Genomic DNA, 19300 nt, shown 5'->3' with positions numbered 1-19300 from the left:
CGTTCTTCCATCTGAAGGATCACAACAGCTGTCCAAGTTCACGGTGGATTATTTCAAAAGAGACGCTTCTGTTACATGTCCTTGTATCTTGAATTTTGTCCTTTTACGCTCGAATCGGAATCGCCTGGAATGAGAACATGCCCCTGGCGGACGAGTCGCTGAATTGGGAGAAAGAGAGAGAGAGAAAGAGAGAAAAGCAGGTTGATTTCAAAATGCAATCAAGCACCCAACAGCACGTGTTCAGGAATGAGGCAGGAAGTGCCGATGAAACTGGATCAATCATCTTGGTCTGTTACCACGCGACCGGACTTACCTGGAATCAAACTGCCAATGACAAACCGTTCATTTTTAATTATGGGTTGATGTGGAGTGTAACCGCAATTCTTCCTGCACGGCATAATTGACATGTTCTCATTTGCCGCCGGGGATAAAATGACTGCGCCTCTAGATGACATTTAATTACTTGGCCACTGCAACCGGCACTTCCCTGACTGACAGGTATCGCTGCTAGTGCCAAGCTGTCTGTCCTACCTTCGGTACATCAAATGACCAAGGACCGCATATCCTGACAGATTAAAGCGGGGTGTTCGCCTGCTCTTTGGACGCAAGCTCGTATACTACAAATTGATCACCTCACTGAATATCCATTTGGTAGGTCCTGATTTACACATTTAAGTAGAGTAGGGGTGACATTGCATCCAGGACAACACACCAGCACGTCGCGTATGCATCGTGCGATCATTCAGCCACCAAAACGGATGGCAGGTACGTCCTTCACTCGCCGACACAGCAATGTGTCTCGTAGCTAGTATATAGTATAGAAGCTCATTGACTCCTTCATTCTTCTGGTAAATGAATCGAACATGCACTGTATAGAAGTCAAGAATTCTTACACATAAACAACGACATTGTTCCCGTCCAGATTTCTTACCTAACGGTCCTTTGTATTCGCCGGACAAGACAGCTTGTCAAAAATGGATCAAATTGGTATTGAACAAATTGCATTCCGTTCGCTCTTGATTTTCGGCACTTCCATCCTCTTGTGGCTTGTGGGCTCAACAGTCATCTCTTGGTACCGGCTACGCCATATCCCAGGGCCATGGCTTGCATCCATCTCCAACTTATGGATAATCAGAGCTACAACTAGCACGAGACTATCAGAAACCTTCGAAGAAGTTGGTAGGCGCTATGGGCCGCTGGTGAGGATCGGACCGAACCAGATCCTGACGTCTGATGTCGACTTTTTGAGGAAGACTGGGGCTGTGCGAGGAACCTACAACAGAAGCCCTTGGTATATTGCCTTCAGATGTATGGGATATCTCATTACTCGATTTTTTGTTGCATGATGATCCCCACACGCAGCGTCTTGAGACCATCCTCACTCATAGCACAATCTACTACGGAGTGGACCAGCTGCCCCAGAAGCGAAAACAAGCCAGTAGGAAAGCCATAGAAGCCAGCTCGACTCGGAAGCCATGTCGTGTTCCAAATGGGCTTTTTGCAGACTTATTGACACTATCTTTTACTTCAGGGCAACCGTACATGGACAGCGTTTTCAACCTTCAAGATCATGTTATCCATGACAAGCGAAAGGAGCAGATCTCCACCGCCTACAACATCACCGGACGGGAGGTCGACCTCATTGAGCCAGGCATCGACGAGCAAATCCTGGTGATGCTGGACGCACTGCGCACGAAATACGTCGCCAAGCACGAGAAACCCAGCCCGCCACTGCTCGACTTCTCCGACTTCTCGTCCTTCCTGACCATGGATGTCATCACTCGGGCGGCCTTTGGAGAAGAGTTTGGGCACCTGAGGAGCGATTCGGACGTCACCGGCTTCCTTACTCACCTGCGAGAGCAGTGGCCCATGGTCTCCCTGGTGAACGAGACTCCGTTCCTCCGCAGCTTCTTCTACTCCAAGACGTACCTCAGGTTTCTTGGGCCTAACATCACAGACCCGAATGGGCTCGGAAAGCTCATGTCGTAAGTATGCCCCTGACCATGGCGCCGATCATCACTGATGCTCTGCCGCAGGGGTGTGGTGAGAATTGTGCATCAGCGGTATGCCAAGCCAGAGACTCAGTTGCGAAATGACATGCTTGTGAGTCGCGGCGGACCAGTCCCGATGTGTACGAGCATGAACTGATCATTGCCGACAGGGATCGTGGATACACAATGGCCTCACCCAGCAAGAGAGCGCGGCGGAGGGCATGTTGTCTCTTGTCGCCGGCTCCGAGAAAATTGCCTCAGTCATGAGGATCACTTTCCTGTGTCTCGTGTCAAGTCCCCCAATCTATTACAAATTGAAGGCCGTCGTGAAGGAAGCCGTCAGCAGTGGTGCAGTTACCGAGCCAATTTCTTACGAAGTGGCCAAGGAAATTCCCTACCTGAGAGTGAGTCTCCTCTCGTTGTTGCTAATTTTTGAACACGAACACTGGAAGTCCCTGACCGAGTCGCAACAACAGGCCGTGGTGTACGAGGGCATGCGCATGCGACCAGGCACCGTAGGCACGTTCCCAAAGATCGTTCCGCCCCAGGGTGAGGTGGTTCAAGGAAAGTTCATCCCTGGCGGCACGGTCGTGGGCATGAACGTCCCTGCCATGCTCCGCTCAGCAGAGATTTTTGGCTCTGACGCACACATCTTCCGGCCCGAGCGATGGCTCGAGGCCCCAGAGGCCAAACGGGGGGAGATGGAGCGCCAGGTTGAAATGATGTTTGGTCACGGGCGATGGATGTGCGTGGGCAAGCCTGTCGCTTTCATGGAACTATTCAAAACTTTCTTCGAGGTGAGTCTTTAGGTCTTGCACCCATTGTCTCTGACCCATCTTTGATGGCGGTCATTTTGCTGATTCTTGCGACTTCCAACAGTTATTCCGCCATTTCGACTTTACCATTGCTTATCCAGCCAAGCCTTGGAATTCAAGGTGCTACAATGTCTTCGTCGAGGACAACATGTGGATCCAAGTAACAGAGGCAGCTTAGTCCATGATCACCGACGGCTGAGGGTTGTCGGAGCCAACGGGGCATGTTAGAATCGGTCACCGCTTCATTCCTTAGATTGTCACTAATTTCATTGCACTCAATATGGCTAATTGTAAAGACGATTCTTGTTGATCACAAACTTTCTGCTATAAGGCCACAACCGACCGGATGTTGTAAATGTGCTCAAATGCATCGCAAGGGTATATTTGTGCTAGAAATTACTGATTCGTAATATTATGCTGTGCCCCAAAGAGTCTTCCAAGCAGTTTGTACAGAGCTCTGACCCAAATCAAATGGCCCTAAGCTGTTGCACTTATGGGCAAGGAACAGTAATGATATCACCCGGGAAGATGATATCCTTGTTCGCGATGCCACTAGCAGCTGCCAGGGTGTCGGCGTCGCTGCCAAAGTCTGCAGCGACTACGGGAATTATGTCAGTAGGATAGCTTCTCCGAGGGCAGAATTAAGTGCTGGAGGTCTGTATCACTCACTGTCGTCCAGAGTATCACCGGACACGACTTGGTACCAGCCACTGCCTTCGTTGTTGGGGTCGTGGGCGCATCCTCTCTTTGCGACAGCAGTGGCTGCGAGAGCGAGGAGAGAGAGGGTGATGAAAGGGCGCATTTTGCTGGTGATCGTTGCGTAAGTGTATTATGCTTATTAGTTTAACGAAAGACGGATGAGGTCAATGGGCTTCGTTTCAAAAGGTAGTGCCGATCAAGGGCTTTAAGTACTGATTCATTCGCAAGCTACAAGTATAGCATGGCCCGGGGTAAGTGATTTGCCATGGGTTTCCGATGCTATGGGATGGGATATCTTGGCCATCCGTCCCCGTGGGATGCATCTTCACTCTCCATGCGCAAAGGTATCCACCCGATCCTAGCCCTCCCAATCGGCACGAAGCCTGTGAGTGGTTGACTGACTCAAAAGCCACTCTAGACCAACGCGATGGTGATCATCAAATGATAAAAAAGCTTAAAGGAAACGAATCCAGTCTTGGGGCGTGAACCAAGGGCCTTGTGGTTGAGTGCGTGATCAAAAAAGCCACGGCAATACTGGGTCCACCCAAACTACAAGCTGGATATTGGTTACCTCTAGCCGCTCAGAATATATAGTGTGTCTGTTGAGATGAATCTCCCGCGCTTAGTTTACCCGGCACTGTCACCATCATTCGAATGTGATACAGTTCTGCGGAAGGACCGGGATGTATTGGGAAGCTGATTACTCGCGCGCTTCATGGGGGGCTCCATTACTTTAATTTACACACTATCTGTTTATCTATCCTGCTCAGTGGAGCACAAATGGAGCCTAGGTGGAGCTCCTCGATGAAGGGAGTTAGTCCCTTCATCTGATGAGTCGCGCAATTGCGTTGTGAACGTCGGCGTTGCCCGCGCCTGTTTCAGATCAAGTCTTCGGTTTGCTCAGTCCAGTGGCCTGCTACATTATGAAACGACCTTATTGAATTTCACCTTTTGCTTTTAGTTGCCTTGAGAGCCGAAAGCAGCGTGATAAGAGAAACACAACAAACAAATCCATAAATCAACAGCTTTTAACATATGATTTCTCCGGCCGTTAACAGAGTGTTATATATTCTCTCTCGTGCATCAAGGGCACAATCCATGGTCTTTGACAATCGAATTTGGCTCGTGGATCTGGGTGTTATCGCAAGACTTCAGCTGTATTTTGGGCATGAGAGTTCTTCAACTCAACTCTCTTTCGTTGATTGAGTCTGCGTCTTATCAGCGTGGGTGTACCGATCGGTCAACTCTTCTGTGCGGATTGAATGTGGTTGCGGTCACCAACGCACTCGGGCATCTTTGATACCGTAGATTCCTTCCTCAATCGGCAAGTGAGAGGTAGAATAAGACGATATCAAAACGTGAGCCATATGTTGGCTCCGGAGTCTTTGTCGGCATCCTGACATTAGTCGACGATACCCACACCAGGCTGAATCCAACTCTTATGGTGCTGAACCTGCAGAAATCATGCCTCAACTTAGCCGTGCCAAGTTCCAGGAGGGTAAATCAACAGCACCAAAAAAATACTAGTAGAGGTCGCCGAGCTTTTCGAGCTGCAGCCGAATTTTGACACATGATCTCCAGCTAGAGGGCCACATTTTCTCACCGGGAATCAGATGCCAGGATACCAGCTGTACTATTGCGAGACAGCGGTACATAGGTGTTGGGGTGACGTCGTCAGGGTTAGGGGACGCGGTGCCGAGCGAGCGAAGGGCAGGAAGGGATCGGGCATGTGGGCCCTTCCAAGATGACGATTGGGCTTGGCGAACCTGGTGGCGGCAAGTCTCGAGTCGAGTCCAGGACCTGATCATCTCACCTCTCTGTCTTTCTCCCCCCCCCACAAACAACCCCTTCCCGTTCCTAGCAAGTACATTGCTTGTCACTCGTTTTGTTCCCTCCTCTCGCCGAGTTTGAATAGGAGCCAGCCGCCTTGGGAGCGGAAATTGCCACGGGTCAGACTCGGACTGCTCGGCCCTGGAGTGGGAAACCTCGCATCGGACATTACACACCCAGCACTGGCCAGGTCTGACGTGACGCCCCGATGTTCCGGACACCGATTCAAGGCACTGCCTGATCCTGCCCGTCTGTCACGTCCAGAGACCCCGCCCTATCTTGTCTCCTGATTGAAGACATGAGTTCGACACGCGCCGGCATCTCCAACGCGCCATGGTAGTCCTCGACGGCGCTGGTGCATCCGACGCTCACAGCACCAGCGAAAAGGACCCAAGCCAACGGCCCCAGCTCTTACACCGCTCCGCGCACCCACCGCGATCTGCTGCACAACGCCCTCAGGCGCGGCCCTCGCCCGCGCAGCAAGCGAAGCACTTCATCCGCCGATACTACCACAGCCTCATCGTTGAGACTCTTCTCCGCCAGAAGCCCCTGGCCCCGTCCGCCAACGGTCGTTTGATCCCGCTCGACCCGGCCCGGTCGACACAGCTCATCGATGAGCGCCGCGGCCATGCTTTCATTTCGAATGTCATCCGCACGTCCCGCTATAACGTCTTCAACTTCTTCCCCAAGCAGCTTTTCTTCCAGTTCAGCCGTCTGGGCAACTTCTACTTCCTCTGCGTGGGAATACCTCAGACCATCCCAGGAATAAGCACCACCGGAAACGTTACTACCATCTTACCGCTTCTCTTTTTCGTCCTGCTCACCATCATCAAAGAAGGATACGATGACTACAAAAGGCACCGACTGGACAATGTTGAGAATGCCCAGCCCGCTACAGCCCTGCGACGTGTAGCTGAGCACTCTGTAGCCGGCACGCGTGACGGCTGGCCGGCGACTTGGTTCAGGCGGCTACGGACCAAGCAGCCAGTTCCTGCTTCCAGCACTTCAGAAGTCGTCGATGGGTTTCAGTGGACGACCACCGCATGGAGCCAGCTGAGGGTGGGTGACGTCGTCAAGCTCTCCCGGGATGAAGAGGTCCCCGCAGACCTCGTGCTTCTCCACGCTGACGGCGAGAATGGACTGGCATACATCGAGACGATGGCATTGGACGGTGAAACGAACCTCAAGAGTAAGCAGGTCTTGCCCGAGTTCGAGAGCTGCGACACGATTCGAGGCATCCTGAAATGTCAAGCCGAGCTCATCGTCGAGGACCCCAATGCCGACCTTTACAACTTTAACGGGAGAGTGGAGATCAACGGGAAGACGGTACCTCTCACCTTGAATGAGGTTGTCTACCGTGGGACCGTTCTTCGGAACACACCATGCGCCGTTGGCCTAGTCATCAACACAGGCGAAGAAACTAAGATAAGGATGAACGCCAACCGGCACCCGAAGGCCAAGAAGCCTGCGCTCGAAGCCGTCTACAACCGTGTCGTCCTCAGCTTGGTCTTCTACGTCATCTGCCTCACCATGGGCTGCTCTATTGGCTACCTGCTTTGGCAGCGGAGCAGTGAGACATCTGCCTGGTACGTCAACGGGCAACGAGTGGCTGCCGAAGAGATCATCATTGGATATGCTATAATGTTTAATAATGTCATTCCACTGGCCCTATACGTGAGCTTGGAAATTGTCAAGATTGGACAGATGCTGATGCTCAACGGCGACATGGGCATGTACGATGCTGTATCGGATACACCGGCGAGGTGCAACACGAACACAATATTGGAGAATTTGGGTCAGGTCGGTTACATTTTCAGCGACAAGACCGGTACATTGACCGAGAACGTCATGAAGTTCAGAAAAATGACAATCGCTGGGACGGCTTGGCTGCATGAGATGGACCTGCGCCAAGAGCAATCTGCCGACCCCAGTACGAGTGATACCAGGGGAAGGAAGTCCATGCAAGCTCGATCCGTCGACATCGGCCGCGATGTTTCTCAGGTTGTTGTGGAGCCAGACAAAATCGAGGTTGCCTCGTCTCCGACGGCCAGTCCCCGCTCATCATCACAATGGCAGTCGTCTGCGCGCCAAAACCTTACGCAGCCTGATGTCACAACGGATGAGCTACTCGACTTTATTCGCGCCAGGCCGAACTCTCCGTTTGCGAGAAAAGCTACCCAGTACATCCTTGCCATGGCTCTTTGCCACACCTGTCTTCCCGAGTACAGGGATGGCGAAATCGAATACCAATCCTCCTCACCAGATGAGCTGGCGCTTATCCAAGCGGCTCAGCAACTAGGCTATACGGTTGTGCAACGCTCCTCACAACAAATCACGCTGAGGATATCCAGCAGCGGCTCAGAAACTACGCGGATATACGAAATACTCGATGTTATCGAGTTCAGCAGCAAGAGGAAGAGAATGTCTATTGTTCTCCGATGCCCTGACGGCAGGATATGGCTAATATCCAAAGGCGCTGATTCGGTGATTTTGCCACGTTTGAAGACGGCCCAAGTTGCCTTACAGAAAGCGCACGAGGTCCGACAAAGCGCAGAAATGGAGCGTGCGCTGCAGAGGAAGAGCCTACAACAAGAGCCCCGGAACTCTTTCGGAGGTCGCCCGAGCCTGACCATTCGCCGGAGTATCGGGGTCAATCGACAGGCCAACGCAGGCTCATCTAGCCTGCGTCCGCCACTGTATGGTAGGAGCAAGTCTTTCGAGATTAGCAATGTATACAGAAGCTCAGTTGACCGCTCTCGTCCATCGCTCAACAGGGGCGTGTCTTTGGACGTCTCGTCTTCCTTGGCACTTCGCTCGCGATCCGCCGCTAGTCGTCAACAAGACAAGTTCGCCTTTCTGGACGATCCATCCATCAGCGACGAGGCGACTGTCTTCACGCGGTCTTTCAAGCTACTTGACGATTTTGCGGCCGAAGGCTTGCGTACCCTCCTCTACGCTCACAAGTACATCACTGAAGCGGATTACAAAGCTTGGAAAGAGGTATTTCATGCGGCGGAGACAAGTTTGATCGACAGGCAGACCCGTATTGAAGAAGCTGGTGACCTCATTGAGCAGAGTCTGGACCTCGTCGGCGCATCTGCTATCGAAGACAAGCTGCAGAAGGGCGTTCCTGAGACGATTGACAAGCTGCGGCGGGCCAATATCAAGATCTGGATGTTGACTGGCGACAAACGAGAGACTGCCATTAACATAGCACATTCGGCACGAATATGTCTTCCAGAGTCTGAGGTGTACATACTGGATGCGACGCAAGGTGATCTCGAGGCACAGATGATGGAGATCGTGGAGGACCTGGGCATTGCCGACGACATCCCTGCGACCACAAGCCGCCATCACACCGTCGTGGTGATTGACGGCCACACTCTTGGCTGCATCGAAACACCCGCAGACCCTAGCAACACACGGCTGAAAGACCTACTATTCGCCTTGATTCCACATATCGACAGTGTTATTTGCTGTCGAGCCTCTCCGGCTCAAAAGGCATTCATCGTGCGGGCCACCCGGAAGACGATCTCTTCCAAACGCCCTGTCACATCGCCGACTCTGACCCTCGCCATCGGCGATGGTGCAAACGATCTTGCTATGATATCTGAGGCCCACGTGGGTATCGGTGTCTCAGGTCACGAAGGGCTCCAGGCTGCACGAGTAGCAGACTATTCCATCGCTCAGTTCCGTTTCCTCCAACGCCTCCTTCTCGTTCACGGAAGATGGAACTACACAAGGACGGCGAAGTTTGTCCTTTGGACGTTTTGGAAAGAGATGTTCTTCTACATGCCCCAGGAGATCTTTACGCGATATACTGGGTTCACCGGGACGTCTCTTTATGAGAGTTGGAGTTTGACTGTGCTCAATGTCCTCTTTACGAGTCTGGCCACAATCGCCCCTGGGGTCTGGGAGCAGGACTTGAGCCAGGAGACCTTGCTTGCTGTGCCAGAACTTTACGTCTATGGCCAGCGTGGGGAGGCACTCAACTTATCGCGGTATCTCGGGTGGATGGTCGGTGCCGCGGTCGAGGGCATCCTTACATTTTATGGTTGCTGGGCGGGCTACGGCTACTTTGGCCAGGCCGGAGGGCTCAGAGATCAGGGGCTGTTTGCGTTGGGCGATCTGGTGTTCACGGTTTGCATCGTGTGGACGAACTGGAAGTTACTGTGAGTCGCTTTGAGCTGTGCCTCCCCCCCCCCCAAAAAAAGCGTATGTACTTGAAATCAAAGAAGTGACTGACTGACATTTGGCAGAATCGTCGAGACGCATTTCAAATCATTCCTTGTCCTCGGCTCCTTCTTCATTACCGTCGCTGGTTGGTGGCTCTGGCAGGCCTTCCTCGCGGGGGTTTACGCACTTCAGCCGTCACCTTACAACGTCCGCGGTGGCTTTTTCGGCACATTTGGGAAGGACCCTGGCTGGTGGATCACGCTTATCCTCGTATTGATGGTTCTTTTCGTCCTGGAACTGGGCTTCAAAATGGCGAAACGCACACTGACCATCATGGGCTTGTGGAGGTGGGGACGAGGCTGGTGGAAGAGGCTCAGGAGTTGGAAGAAAGTCCGCAAGGAAGACTGGATAGAGAGCAACTTGGAGGACTGGGACCTCGGCCTGTGGCAAGAGATGGAGAAGGGCCCGCTGGTAATGAAGAGGCTGAGAGGAATGCTGCAGGCCGAGGAGGGCGGCGAGGGCGCTGTCGACATCGACGATGAAGCGGTGGAAGAGCTTGTGGTGGTGGATGAAGAACGTCGTGCGTGAGGGGTGGCTTGTATTCTGGCATTAGTGATACCCGAGGAAAATGTGGTGGTCGTTTGGTCTTGCATACAAGATCTTGCCTGTGTGTGTCTCATTAGCATTTACAGATGGCAGGCAGATCTTTAAATAATAATGTCAAATCTTGTCAGCCGTGTGGCATCAGCTACTCGCAGTGCAGAGCGAAGGCGAAGGCAACAGGGGTTCGCCAAGGTGCAACTCCGTTTGCTTTCCAAATTCTCAGTGTGTGGTGCCAGTCAAAGCTGGTTCCCAAAGACACCATCTTGCATGGGAAAAAACAGCCTCAGCCTACCTGCCCTCCTTTCCTTTTCAAGTCGCCTAATACCCTCAGAGACTTGGAACTTGATCACCTACGCCCCGATCCTCCTCCTGACCTCAGCTTCAACGTCTTTGCCGGTGCCGGCCACTTCTCCCTCAAAGATCACCTACCAAATCTGGTTCACCTCTGCTTTCTTTTGTTTTCACATCGCAGACGATCGTTACTTGCATCTTGTCCTGCTCAATTCACCTTCTAAAGCTCTGCCTAAGTTCTAGGCTGGGACGTCCACCTGTGTACCGAGGTATGTTCACTTTTCTCCCCTTTCTCCCTTTCCCCTTTCCACTTTCTCGTTGCCTAATTTGCCTCCGCCCTTTCAACACCGTCCTTCGTCGACCGTCGACCAGCGACAGCAGTCCCTTTAAAGGTGTTCTAGCCCTGCCTTTGTTCCTTGGCCGAATCGTCATCATAATCTGGCAGCCTACCCTCGAATGCCTCCTGCTTCTTCTAAGCTTTTACTCGAACCACATCGCAACTTCTTTCTGCCTGGTCTCAACCTTAATTGACTTATGCTGACCGATTGACGGGGCCAGCCTCATTAATACCAGCAGCACTTCAAGCCTTCCTTTCCCAAAACTTATCCGTCTAAGCTCAGCTATTTCTGAGCAGCCTTTGACGACCTTCCCACCTGCGTTTCTGTTACTCGGAAAGCCTTAAACCTGCAAACTCGGCCCGCGAGCTTGCCGCTCTTTTACAGCTCTGAAGCAATCAGGTCCAGCAACCTAACTGTCTCTACCCTCTGACTCGCCAATGTAACAACTTTCTGCTTCCCCTTAACCCACCGTTTCTACTCCAACTGGTCAACATCGGTGGCCATGTTACGGAGCACTTTTTCCCGAGACGGGCTCCGACTTCCAGGCGCTGGAGACACAGGCAGAAACGCCTATACTCGAGTCCAGAGCCTCCGGCGGCAGGCAGCAACCCAAGCTCGAGGCCATGCCACAGTTCGCCCCAGTGAGGATCCGGCCGTGGAAAGCGACAACGAGCAAAATGTCGAGGAAGCTGAGGCTGCCGTTCTCCAGGAGTATGATATCATCGATCTCACCGAAGATATCCTTCCTCAGCGGACCCAGACAGACATCCACGGCCGCTACCGGTACAAGCAGGTCGGGAGGAATGCTTCTCTGGAATCCAGCCATCAAGCGAGATCATCCTACAAATTTGGCGTCATTGACCTGAAACTTGGTACTTGTGTTGAGCTCTGTGAGCCCTTCGGCAAGTGGGAGGTACATAGGGTTCCTGCAGAATCGGCGATCACAACTGTTACTAACTGTTCTCGATCAGATTAACTTTGTCGAGATCAAGTCGATCTGGGTCTCCAAGTCTGATGGAGGTGTGATCATTCGCGGCCTTCCATACACGCGAAACCGAAACCTGCCCGGCTCACTGGACAATAAGAGAAACGAAGTCTGCCAGATCCTCGAGATTGATGCTGACGACCAGCGTCCCGATGACGCTCAAGCACTGGTCCAAATCAACCCCCAACAGATCTTGCAAGTCCGGACCTTTAACAAGACAAATGCGATCTACCCGCAACATCGCTTTGGCGACGACCGACAGTGGCGTGGAAAGACAGAGTTGGAACTAGAGAAACAAGCACCCTTGACGTGCCGTTGGAAGTCTCGCATCCAGTATCGGGATGCTCGCTTTCGCAACTACGACAAACCCGACACCTGGGCCCTCGTCAGGCTGACCGAGGCTGAGGCTGATGGACGATTCCGCATCCCTGATAAAGAGCTTAAGGCAAATTTTCGGGGCAGAACTCATCGTGGAGGCTCTTACAAGCCCCAGGTCATCAATCTTGATGGATCTCGAGTCCCCACGACGAGGAAAGACCGGCAATACACCTTTGCCGACATGTTTTGTGGTGGGGGAGGTGCAACTCGTGGTGCTGCCATGGCCCGTTTCAAAGTAAGCCCCTCGCCTACGCGCGCTGAGCCGAAACACGAAAGTTGTCTTGAGCTCACCTAACTCGCTGGCAGGTTGTATTCGGTGTTGACCGCTGCCCTGTGTCTTGCGCAACTTGGCGACGCAACTTCCCGGGCGCTCGTCTGTACGAGCAGGATGCGACTAGCTTCATCCACAACCCCGAGGTCGACTATCGGTCTCATCCTATCGACATTCTTCATCTATCCCCACCCTGTCAATTCTGGTCGCCTCTTGCATACCCCCATGCCGGAAAAAATAACGAGGAGAACATGGCGATTCTTTTTGCTTGCCCTGAGCTTATCAACAAGATTCGCCCACGGCTGTTCACCCTCGAGCAGACATTTGGACTCACACACGATGCGCACGCAGATTTCCTGAATGCCCTGGTTCGAGGCTTCACATCTCACGGGTATTCCGTCCAGTGGTAAGTCCATCACCAGGTTCGCATTCTAATCTAGGCTGACAAACCACGCACTCACAGGAAGATCGTTCCTCTCGTCGAATACGGTCTACCACAGACTCGCAAGCGGCTCGTCATGATCGGTTCCTGTCCCGGAGAGCAGCTGCCCCCATGGCCTCCCGCCACGCACAGCGCTCTGCCAACCCAGGGCCTGAAGCCTTTCGTCACCGAAGCCGAGGCCATTCGAAACCTCGACGGCCGAACGGTCTCTCTACACGATGTGGCGGGCACTCTTGTCCGTGACCTGCCGCCAAGGAACGGCAACGTACCCTTTCCAAGGACTATTACGTGCGGAGGCACCCAGAGCACCTCGCATTTCAGTGGCCGCCGAGACTACACGCTGCGTGAGATCGCATGTCTACAGGGATTCCCCGTGTCGCATCAGTTCGAGGGCAACAAGACGGCGATCAAGAGACAGATCGGCAACGCATTTGCGCCTTGTGTTGTCAAGGCTTTCTATGACCACCTTCGAGCCTGGCTGCAGCGCGTGGACGGCATCCAGAGGGTTGTCCCAGCCCGAGCTCGCGTCCCGGTCCCACAGAGCACCGAGTCAGGACCGGAAGTTGATCGCCGCCACCGAGGCATCCCGGCTCCCATCTTGCCAGTGGAGCCACGGGTAAATGGCGATCTCGACGAGGATGAAGCATTGGAGTTGGCCTTGCAGGAGAGCAGGCGTGAACTCCAGCCATCTGCCTCCGTTGTTGAGATCTTGGACGACGAGCCCCAGCAGCACTCACCTGTGTCCGCGGTTGCCCCACTGCTGGAGCGGTTGAGCATCGCGCCGTCGGACCACAGGACCGAGTCTGATGATCCCCGGAGCAGGTCGCGAAGCGTCACTCTCGACTTCAGCCCGAGCCCGAGTCCGGGACCGAGTCGCCGTGCAACAAAGGCAGCCTCGCAGAAGCGCAGCCTTGAACATATGCACGACGGGGAGGCCGATAAGGTCATGAAGGAAGAATCGCCCCCGAAGCGCGAGCGGGTGCTCAAGCCTCGAGGTCACGAGAAGGGAGGCAAGGTCCCAAGCAGCCTGCCTCGGTACACGGGGCCCAAGAACAAACGTGACGCCGCCGACGACGAGAATGTTGCTATCGGCCGGTCGAAGATTGGTGGACGCCGGAATGGCTCTCAAAACACGCATGTGGACGACTCGACACCTGAAGACCGAGAAGCCCCCCACCGAGGTTCCCACCAGGGTACTGCTGCAGAGGATATCGCGTCTGGAGAGTCGGAAATTGATTGGTTGAGTGTTTTCCCTCAGGCCAGAATGGCTGGGAACTCTGGCGATGAGGTATGGACTTTCTAATATGTTGTTGTGTCCAACCGATGTCTTCAACCATGGGGACGGACATTTGTTTGTAGGGCCGTTGTCGCCCATAACATGGAAGGAGTATCTCTGAGCAGATACTTCGAAGAGGTACTCCACCTTGGGGGCGGACGAAGCTTGGTTTCCTTGGGGTGGTATTCGTCTGATTGTCATCTGGTTGGCACCCTCTGTGTTCGAGCAGCCTTACCATGGCTCCGAACGGTTGTTTTCTCTGTGCGCTAGCTATTGGTCGGGGCACTTGTCTACCACAGCTCACACCATGGAATTAGCTGTGTCCAAGCTAGAAAATGAAGATCTGTAAACCATCGAGATACTTGCTCCGTGTGCTGCAGTTTCTGGCGACGACTACTGTCGACGCCTCTAACTGCTCGCGTGCCTTGGTGCGGCATTTTTGTCAAGGCCTTCCATCCTGGACAGCTTCCAGATTCCAAGGTTTCTCTGAGTCTGTCTTCCTGCCGCAAACTCTAGTAAGAGAGCTTGATGTCGAGGACTTGGACAAGTCTGGCTCAAGTCAGAGCGCCGATGACTCAAGCGCAGAAGACATGATTGGCGCTACCGATGCCTATTTTTGAGGCAGTTTGACACCATCGCAAGGCCATAACCGGCGCCGGCGGCGACGAGGAAGGAAGGAAGTGTGTGATTGATGTCTTGGACAAAACCTCGCTATAGGGCACGTGAGAAGAAGGTCATGGTGGAAGCATGCTCCAGATCCCGCAATACAGGAGCTCCAGGCTGCGCTACTACGACCTTGGGATGGTGGAGAACAAAATTGGCACGCATTGACCAGACTTTGTCTGGTATTATGAGCCAGGGCCCGATAACGCTCGCCTCTGGGGGGCTCTTCGAAACGTGGGCCTGAATCGCCATGACACAGATCTTTCCAGCCAAGGTCGATTCCGCATCGGCAACGTGAGAAGCCTTCTTGGACTTTTGCATTCACCAATGGCAGTGGGAGGATTTCAGCCACATTTCCTGGGGGGGCCACTATTATTGCAGCCTCCCTCAGCTAGCAGCGGCGACGAGAACGGGCCAGACAATCTGAAAGCGTGACTTGGCGAAACGTACTGAGCAGTTCCAGCCCTGTCTGGGTTGCCTCTATAAAAATGAAAAAGCTTCGCATTGCAAGTCAAGCCTCGGCCTGTGGCTTGTTTGAGGGTCTGGAGGACCGACTTGGCTCTTCTAGCGGCCGGTCTCCCGGAATTCGAGCGCTAGGCGGCCTCGGGTATAGGCCTCTCGGCAATCTGGCCCGCGGCCTCGACCACCTGGGCGGCCTACTAGAACATCTGAACTAGACTCACCAGCCTAGCAGCGCCCGCACAAATCTCAAAATAACCTCTCAGACGCCTGGTTGAAGCCCCTTGACTCAATGGTCTGGACATAGCGGGAAGTAAAATAGGTGGCTCGACCAAGCACACTTGGGCCAGCTTGGTCGGATAGGCGTGGAATGGCCAGCTATTTCGTCAGGATACCTTGGGTGCCGGCAAGGTCACTTGTTGTGCGTCAGGTTTGCGGAGGCGTGACTCGGCCTGGGGGCCCCAAGCAGACGTGCACTCCGGAACCAGCCAATGTTTATGAAGCGGGTTGGGAGCCGCCACGGTGAGGTCTCAAGCGAAGAGATGAAGCGGTACCTGGCTCCCAACACCCCGGGATGCGCAAGCCTTTGGACAGATCTCTTGGTTAGCCTTGAATTATGGGCCCAGGCACTCGCTACCCTACAGCAGAAGGGACGGCAGAGGAGCATTGCAGCGGACACTGCAAGCCTGGGCAGCGTGCAGCGTGGGCATGTTTAGGAAGAGTCGCACAGAGCCTCTTGGCGGCGTCTCAGCCGGGGGAGAGCCACGACGACCAGCGAGCCAAATCCAGCCAATACTAGGCTAGGCAAGTCGCGGGAAAGCGAAGCGCACTGGACACCTCCAGACAGTCTTCCCCACATATCCACCCCCAAAGCAGTGAGAGCCAAGTCCGTACAAACATGCAACGCGTCTCAGAAGCTTTTCTTGGCGACTTGGCCGTCAAAGACCAGACGCCAAGTGGTGAGCCAGCCATGCAACACCACAGGCCCAAACCTCGACGGTCACTCTCGCCAGAGTCGCCACCATGCCCGTCCCGGCCCTGCCTGCCCATGCCTGGGTACGCCCTCCTGCTCTTGGGTTCGTTTCGAGCCGTTTCAACCTGTCGTTCTACCATCACCGACCTGTCACATCCCATCTTGCCCTAGGACTGCGTCGATCACCGCCAAGAGATCAAGAATAGGTCCTGAGGGGGCACCATGTAGACGTCTCATACACGCTGCTTACTTGGCTGCCGGAGCGCAGGCAAGCCGTGCGGTCCCATTCGACACCCTCGCCCGGGCCTGGAAGCCCGTGGACGGTGTGCAACAAGGCCGATCCGAGTCAAGGCCTCTCTCTAGGTCCTCGTAGGATAAAACTCTATGTCGTCCCAACTTTGTTCTCACAAATGAACTTCTCTCTCATCCACACGAGCAGCGCTCTTACTATTATTCAGTCATTCTCTTCTTGACCTAGATCTGGTATCTCCCTACTTTCTTACACCCAAGAAACTTTCTTTTTAATATCTATCCGCCCATCCCCGTTTGCTCCATCACAACTCTTCGGTCCCACCCAAGACAGTTGATCCACACGCCTCCTTCTCCAGACCGCACTGCTCCGTCGTGATACCCGCTCTCACTCAGCTCCATCCAAAGAAAAAAACCAAAAAAAGCCAAAATGAAGTACAGCTTCGTCGCCTTCCTCGCCGCCTCGGCCAGCGCGGCCCCGCTTAACATCAACCTGGGCGCTTACTCTCCCGCCCTGGTGGTCGGTGATGGTGAGATCTCATTCGCCGGGAACGGCGCCGCAGGGGCAGAGGGCCTCGTCAACACCCTCCAGGGCGCCGCTGCCGCCAGCAATGGAGCCGTTGCCCAGGGTCAGGCCGTCGCCCCCGCCGCGCCCGCCGGCCAGCAGGCCTCGGTCATCAACGAGCCGGTAAGGTCCCGATCGCTTGGTATGTTACGTCCCTTTAAGCCGGTAAACTAATGTTTTGTTTTCTTCAAACTAACAGGCGTCTCTCCCCATTCCAGGCGTAACTAAGGAGCTCGACCCCCGCCAGGAGGCTGAGGACGAGGAGGACGAGGAGGAGGTTGCCGAGATCGAGGCCAGGCAAGAAGTGGAGGGCGGCAACCTGATGAAGCGCCAGAACGGTTTCGACCGCGCCCTGACGTACGCCGAGGCCGCCCTCCAGAAGGGCCCCAAGATCCAGCTCGGAACCCCCGCCGCCGGTGTTGGTATCATCGTCGACAACAACCAGCAGGCCGCCGGGGCTGTCACGCCCGCCGAGTAAAGGGAGTTGTCTTCTATGACACACACACACAAGACTTTATTCACAAAAAAAAACGAAATACCCTAATTTACTCTCATGTGCAACGATGGAATTTGGATGGACGGATCTACGGATCAAATGCGCGGAGTGCTTCTTTCTTCTTCACTACAAACAAAGACGGGAATCATGCGCGGAGTGGTTGGCGGGCTGGGCTGGTGGTGGAGGAGGTTGGACTTGGTCTTCACGATATTAACCTCGCTTTGGGTTTTCGTGGTGTAAAGCATAAGCGGCAGCTTTGTTGTTAATCGCGACATGGAATTCCCGTTGTTATTTTAGACCCGCCTTAATTTGGCTGCAAAGTTACGATAGAGTCAAACGCATTAAAAGGGTTAATCCTCGAAACAAATTTGTCAAGTTGCCTCTTCATGGGAGTATGTGCCTCAGCATCTTGGATTGAGGGAGCAATCCTCGCTATCGCTTACTCAGACACCGGGAGATTGCAAGCAATGTTTGTTCTCTTCGTGGGGTGTTATGTCAGAAAGCTGTTTCACCTCCCTCGCCATCAGATGCTTCATATCAGCCTTGGCGAGCCGGAAGAATAACAGAGGAAACGCGTGTGGACCAAGTGTGGCGTTTCAATCCCGTGAAAGCGAGCCACACCTGTGGTTCTTTTGCTCATTTGCCCCAGATCACTCGCAAGTTCATTAGATTGCCAAAATACCAATTCATCAGTAGGATCCAGTGGAGGTCGCATCACGGAACTCTTAAACAATATTGCGATAATAATACTTTCTGACTAATAATCCATATTAGCCGGTCAGCTCAGTTTTCCGCCGCTGAGAAGAGGTTAGTATTGGCTCTGTATCGCAACACGTGCAGCTGTTATGGCACCACTACAGTCTGCATATCAGACTGAGGTTTCAGTAGGCTTCTCACGTCGCTGGTCTGGTAGCACCTTCCACTAGCCAATGACATGAGTTTGCTCAAGTTTCCGATATTCTTTGAAGAATGAGATGGACGAACACGTGTGGAGAGCATTCCCATTACGTTCATTACATCGTGATTGGATTAGGACGTCTCGCCCCCAGTGTACCTCCGCGTGTGAAACTGCCCTTGGACATAAGTGTCTCCCCTTTAACGTGCCCATGAACCACGTTCCCTGCTTCCAGCTTGAAAGTACCGACAGAGTGCTGGAGCTCCAAAAGGCAGGGGTTGCAGATGTGGTGTTCCGTGTCCACCTCGTTCTTGACGTCCATTGTCAGCGCCTGTCCCAATCAAGGGAAGATCATGACCAGAAACTTCATCGGTCAAGTATGTCAAAAAACAAGCTTAACCTGGGGACAGGAGATCATGAACTTTGCGCAAATCTAAACTCGGGCGATCTTCATAAGCTGGGTCCCATGACCCTGCCGTCGAACATCAGACATTCTTCGATCCTTCAGGGTCTGTGTCCCCTCAGTGGTTAGAGTTTTCGCATTCTACGACTTCATCTCGAATGAGACTCGAACACAGGTTGACGTCGCTGTCACTAGGGTCTTTAAATCAGGAGATGCACAGCCTCGAGTCATAACAACGATCGAATTACCTGTCCGACCGCGCACCCGCGTAGTATATTTACGGTGCCCTCCATCCCCCCGAGACTCCGTTACGACCTCCGGTCGCTGTGGAACACCAACATCAATGCACCCCTATTCCATCGAAGTGGCATTTGACCAAGACATGTATCAGGGCGGCGTCCTGGCTCATCTGCCCACGCGAATCAGTCTTGTGCTGATAGGGACCGTGCTGCTGCAGAGACAACCCCCACCGGGAGAGCACAAACATATCAGATGACATGTT

General features: G+C 53.6%; 4 protein-coding genes across 4 annotated transcripts; 3 read left to right on the top strand and 1 right to left on the bottom strand.

Annotated features, from left to right (window-relative positions):
• Positions 1-1542: 1542 nt before the first annotated feature.
• Positions 1543-2984, top strand: INS49_003626 (uncharacterized protein; the record flags this gene model as incomplete). The annotated part of the gene is made up of 5 exons (XM_043164419.1): positions 1543-1985; positions 2037-2103; positions 2162-2395; positions 2444-2788; positions 2871-2984. The coding sequence occupies 5 exons, from the start codon at positions 1543-1545 to the stop codon at positions 2982-2984; spliced, it is 1203 nt and encodes a 400-aa protein (XP_043019184.1).
• A 313-nt stretch (positions 2985-3297) lies between these two features.
• INS49_003625 (uncharacterized protein) lies at positions 3298-3608 on the bottom strand (the record flags this gene model as incomplete). Its single annotated transcript, XM_043164418.1, has 2 exons — positions 3298-3404; positions 3476-3608. The coding sequence occupies 2 exons, from the start codon at positions 3606-3608 to the stop codon at positions 3298-3300; spliced, it is 240 nt and encodes a 79-aa protein (XP_043019183.1).
• A 2060-nt stretch (positions 3609-5668) lies between these two features.
• Positions 5669-14122, top strand: INS49_003624 (uncharacterized protein; the record flags this gene model as incomplete). The annotated part of the gene is made up of 7 exons (XM_043164417.1): positions 5669-9507; positions 9595-10091; positions 10649-10674; positions 11390-11656; positions 11715-12341; positions 12413-12783; positions 12841-14122. 7 exons carry the CDS (start codon positions 5669-5671, stop codon positions 14120-14122), a joined length of 6909 nt encoding a protein of 2302 aa, XP_043019182.1.
• A 2747-nt stretch (positions 14123-16869) lies between these two features.
• Positions 16870-17482, top strand: INS49_003623 (uncharacterized protein; the record flags this gene model as incomplete). Its single annotated transcript, XM_043164416.1, has 2 exons — positions 16870-17146; positions 17223-17482. The coding sequence occupies 2 exons, from the start codon at positions 16870-16872 to the stop codon at positions 17480-17482; spliced, it is 537 nt and encodes a 178-aa protein (XP_043019181.1).
• Between the last annotated feature and the right edge of the window lie 1818 nt (positions 17483-19300).

The sequence above is a fragment of the Diaporthe citri genome (genome assembly GCF_014595645.1).
Source record: "Diaporthe citri strain NFHF-8-4 chromosome Unknown scaffold_10, whole genome shotgun sequence".
NCBI classification, from domain to species: Eukaryota; Fungi; Ascomycota; class Sordariomycetes; order Diaporthales; family Diaporthaceae; genus Diaporthe; species Diaporthe citri.
This window is presented reverse-complemented; position numbering and strand designations above follow the sequence as displayed.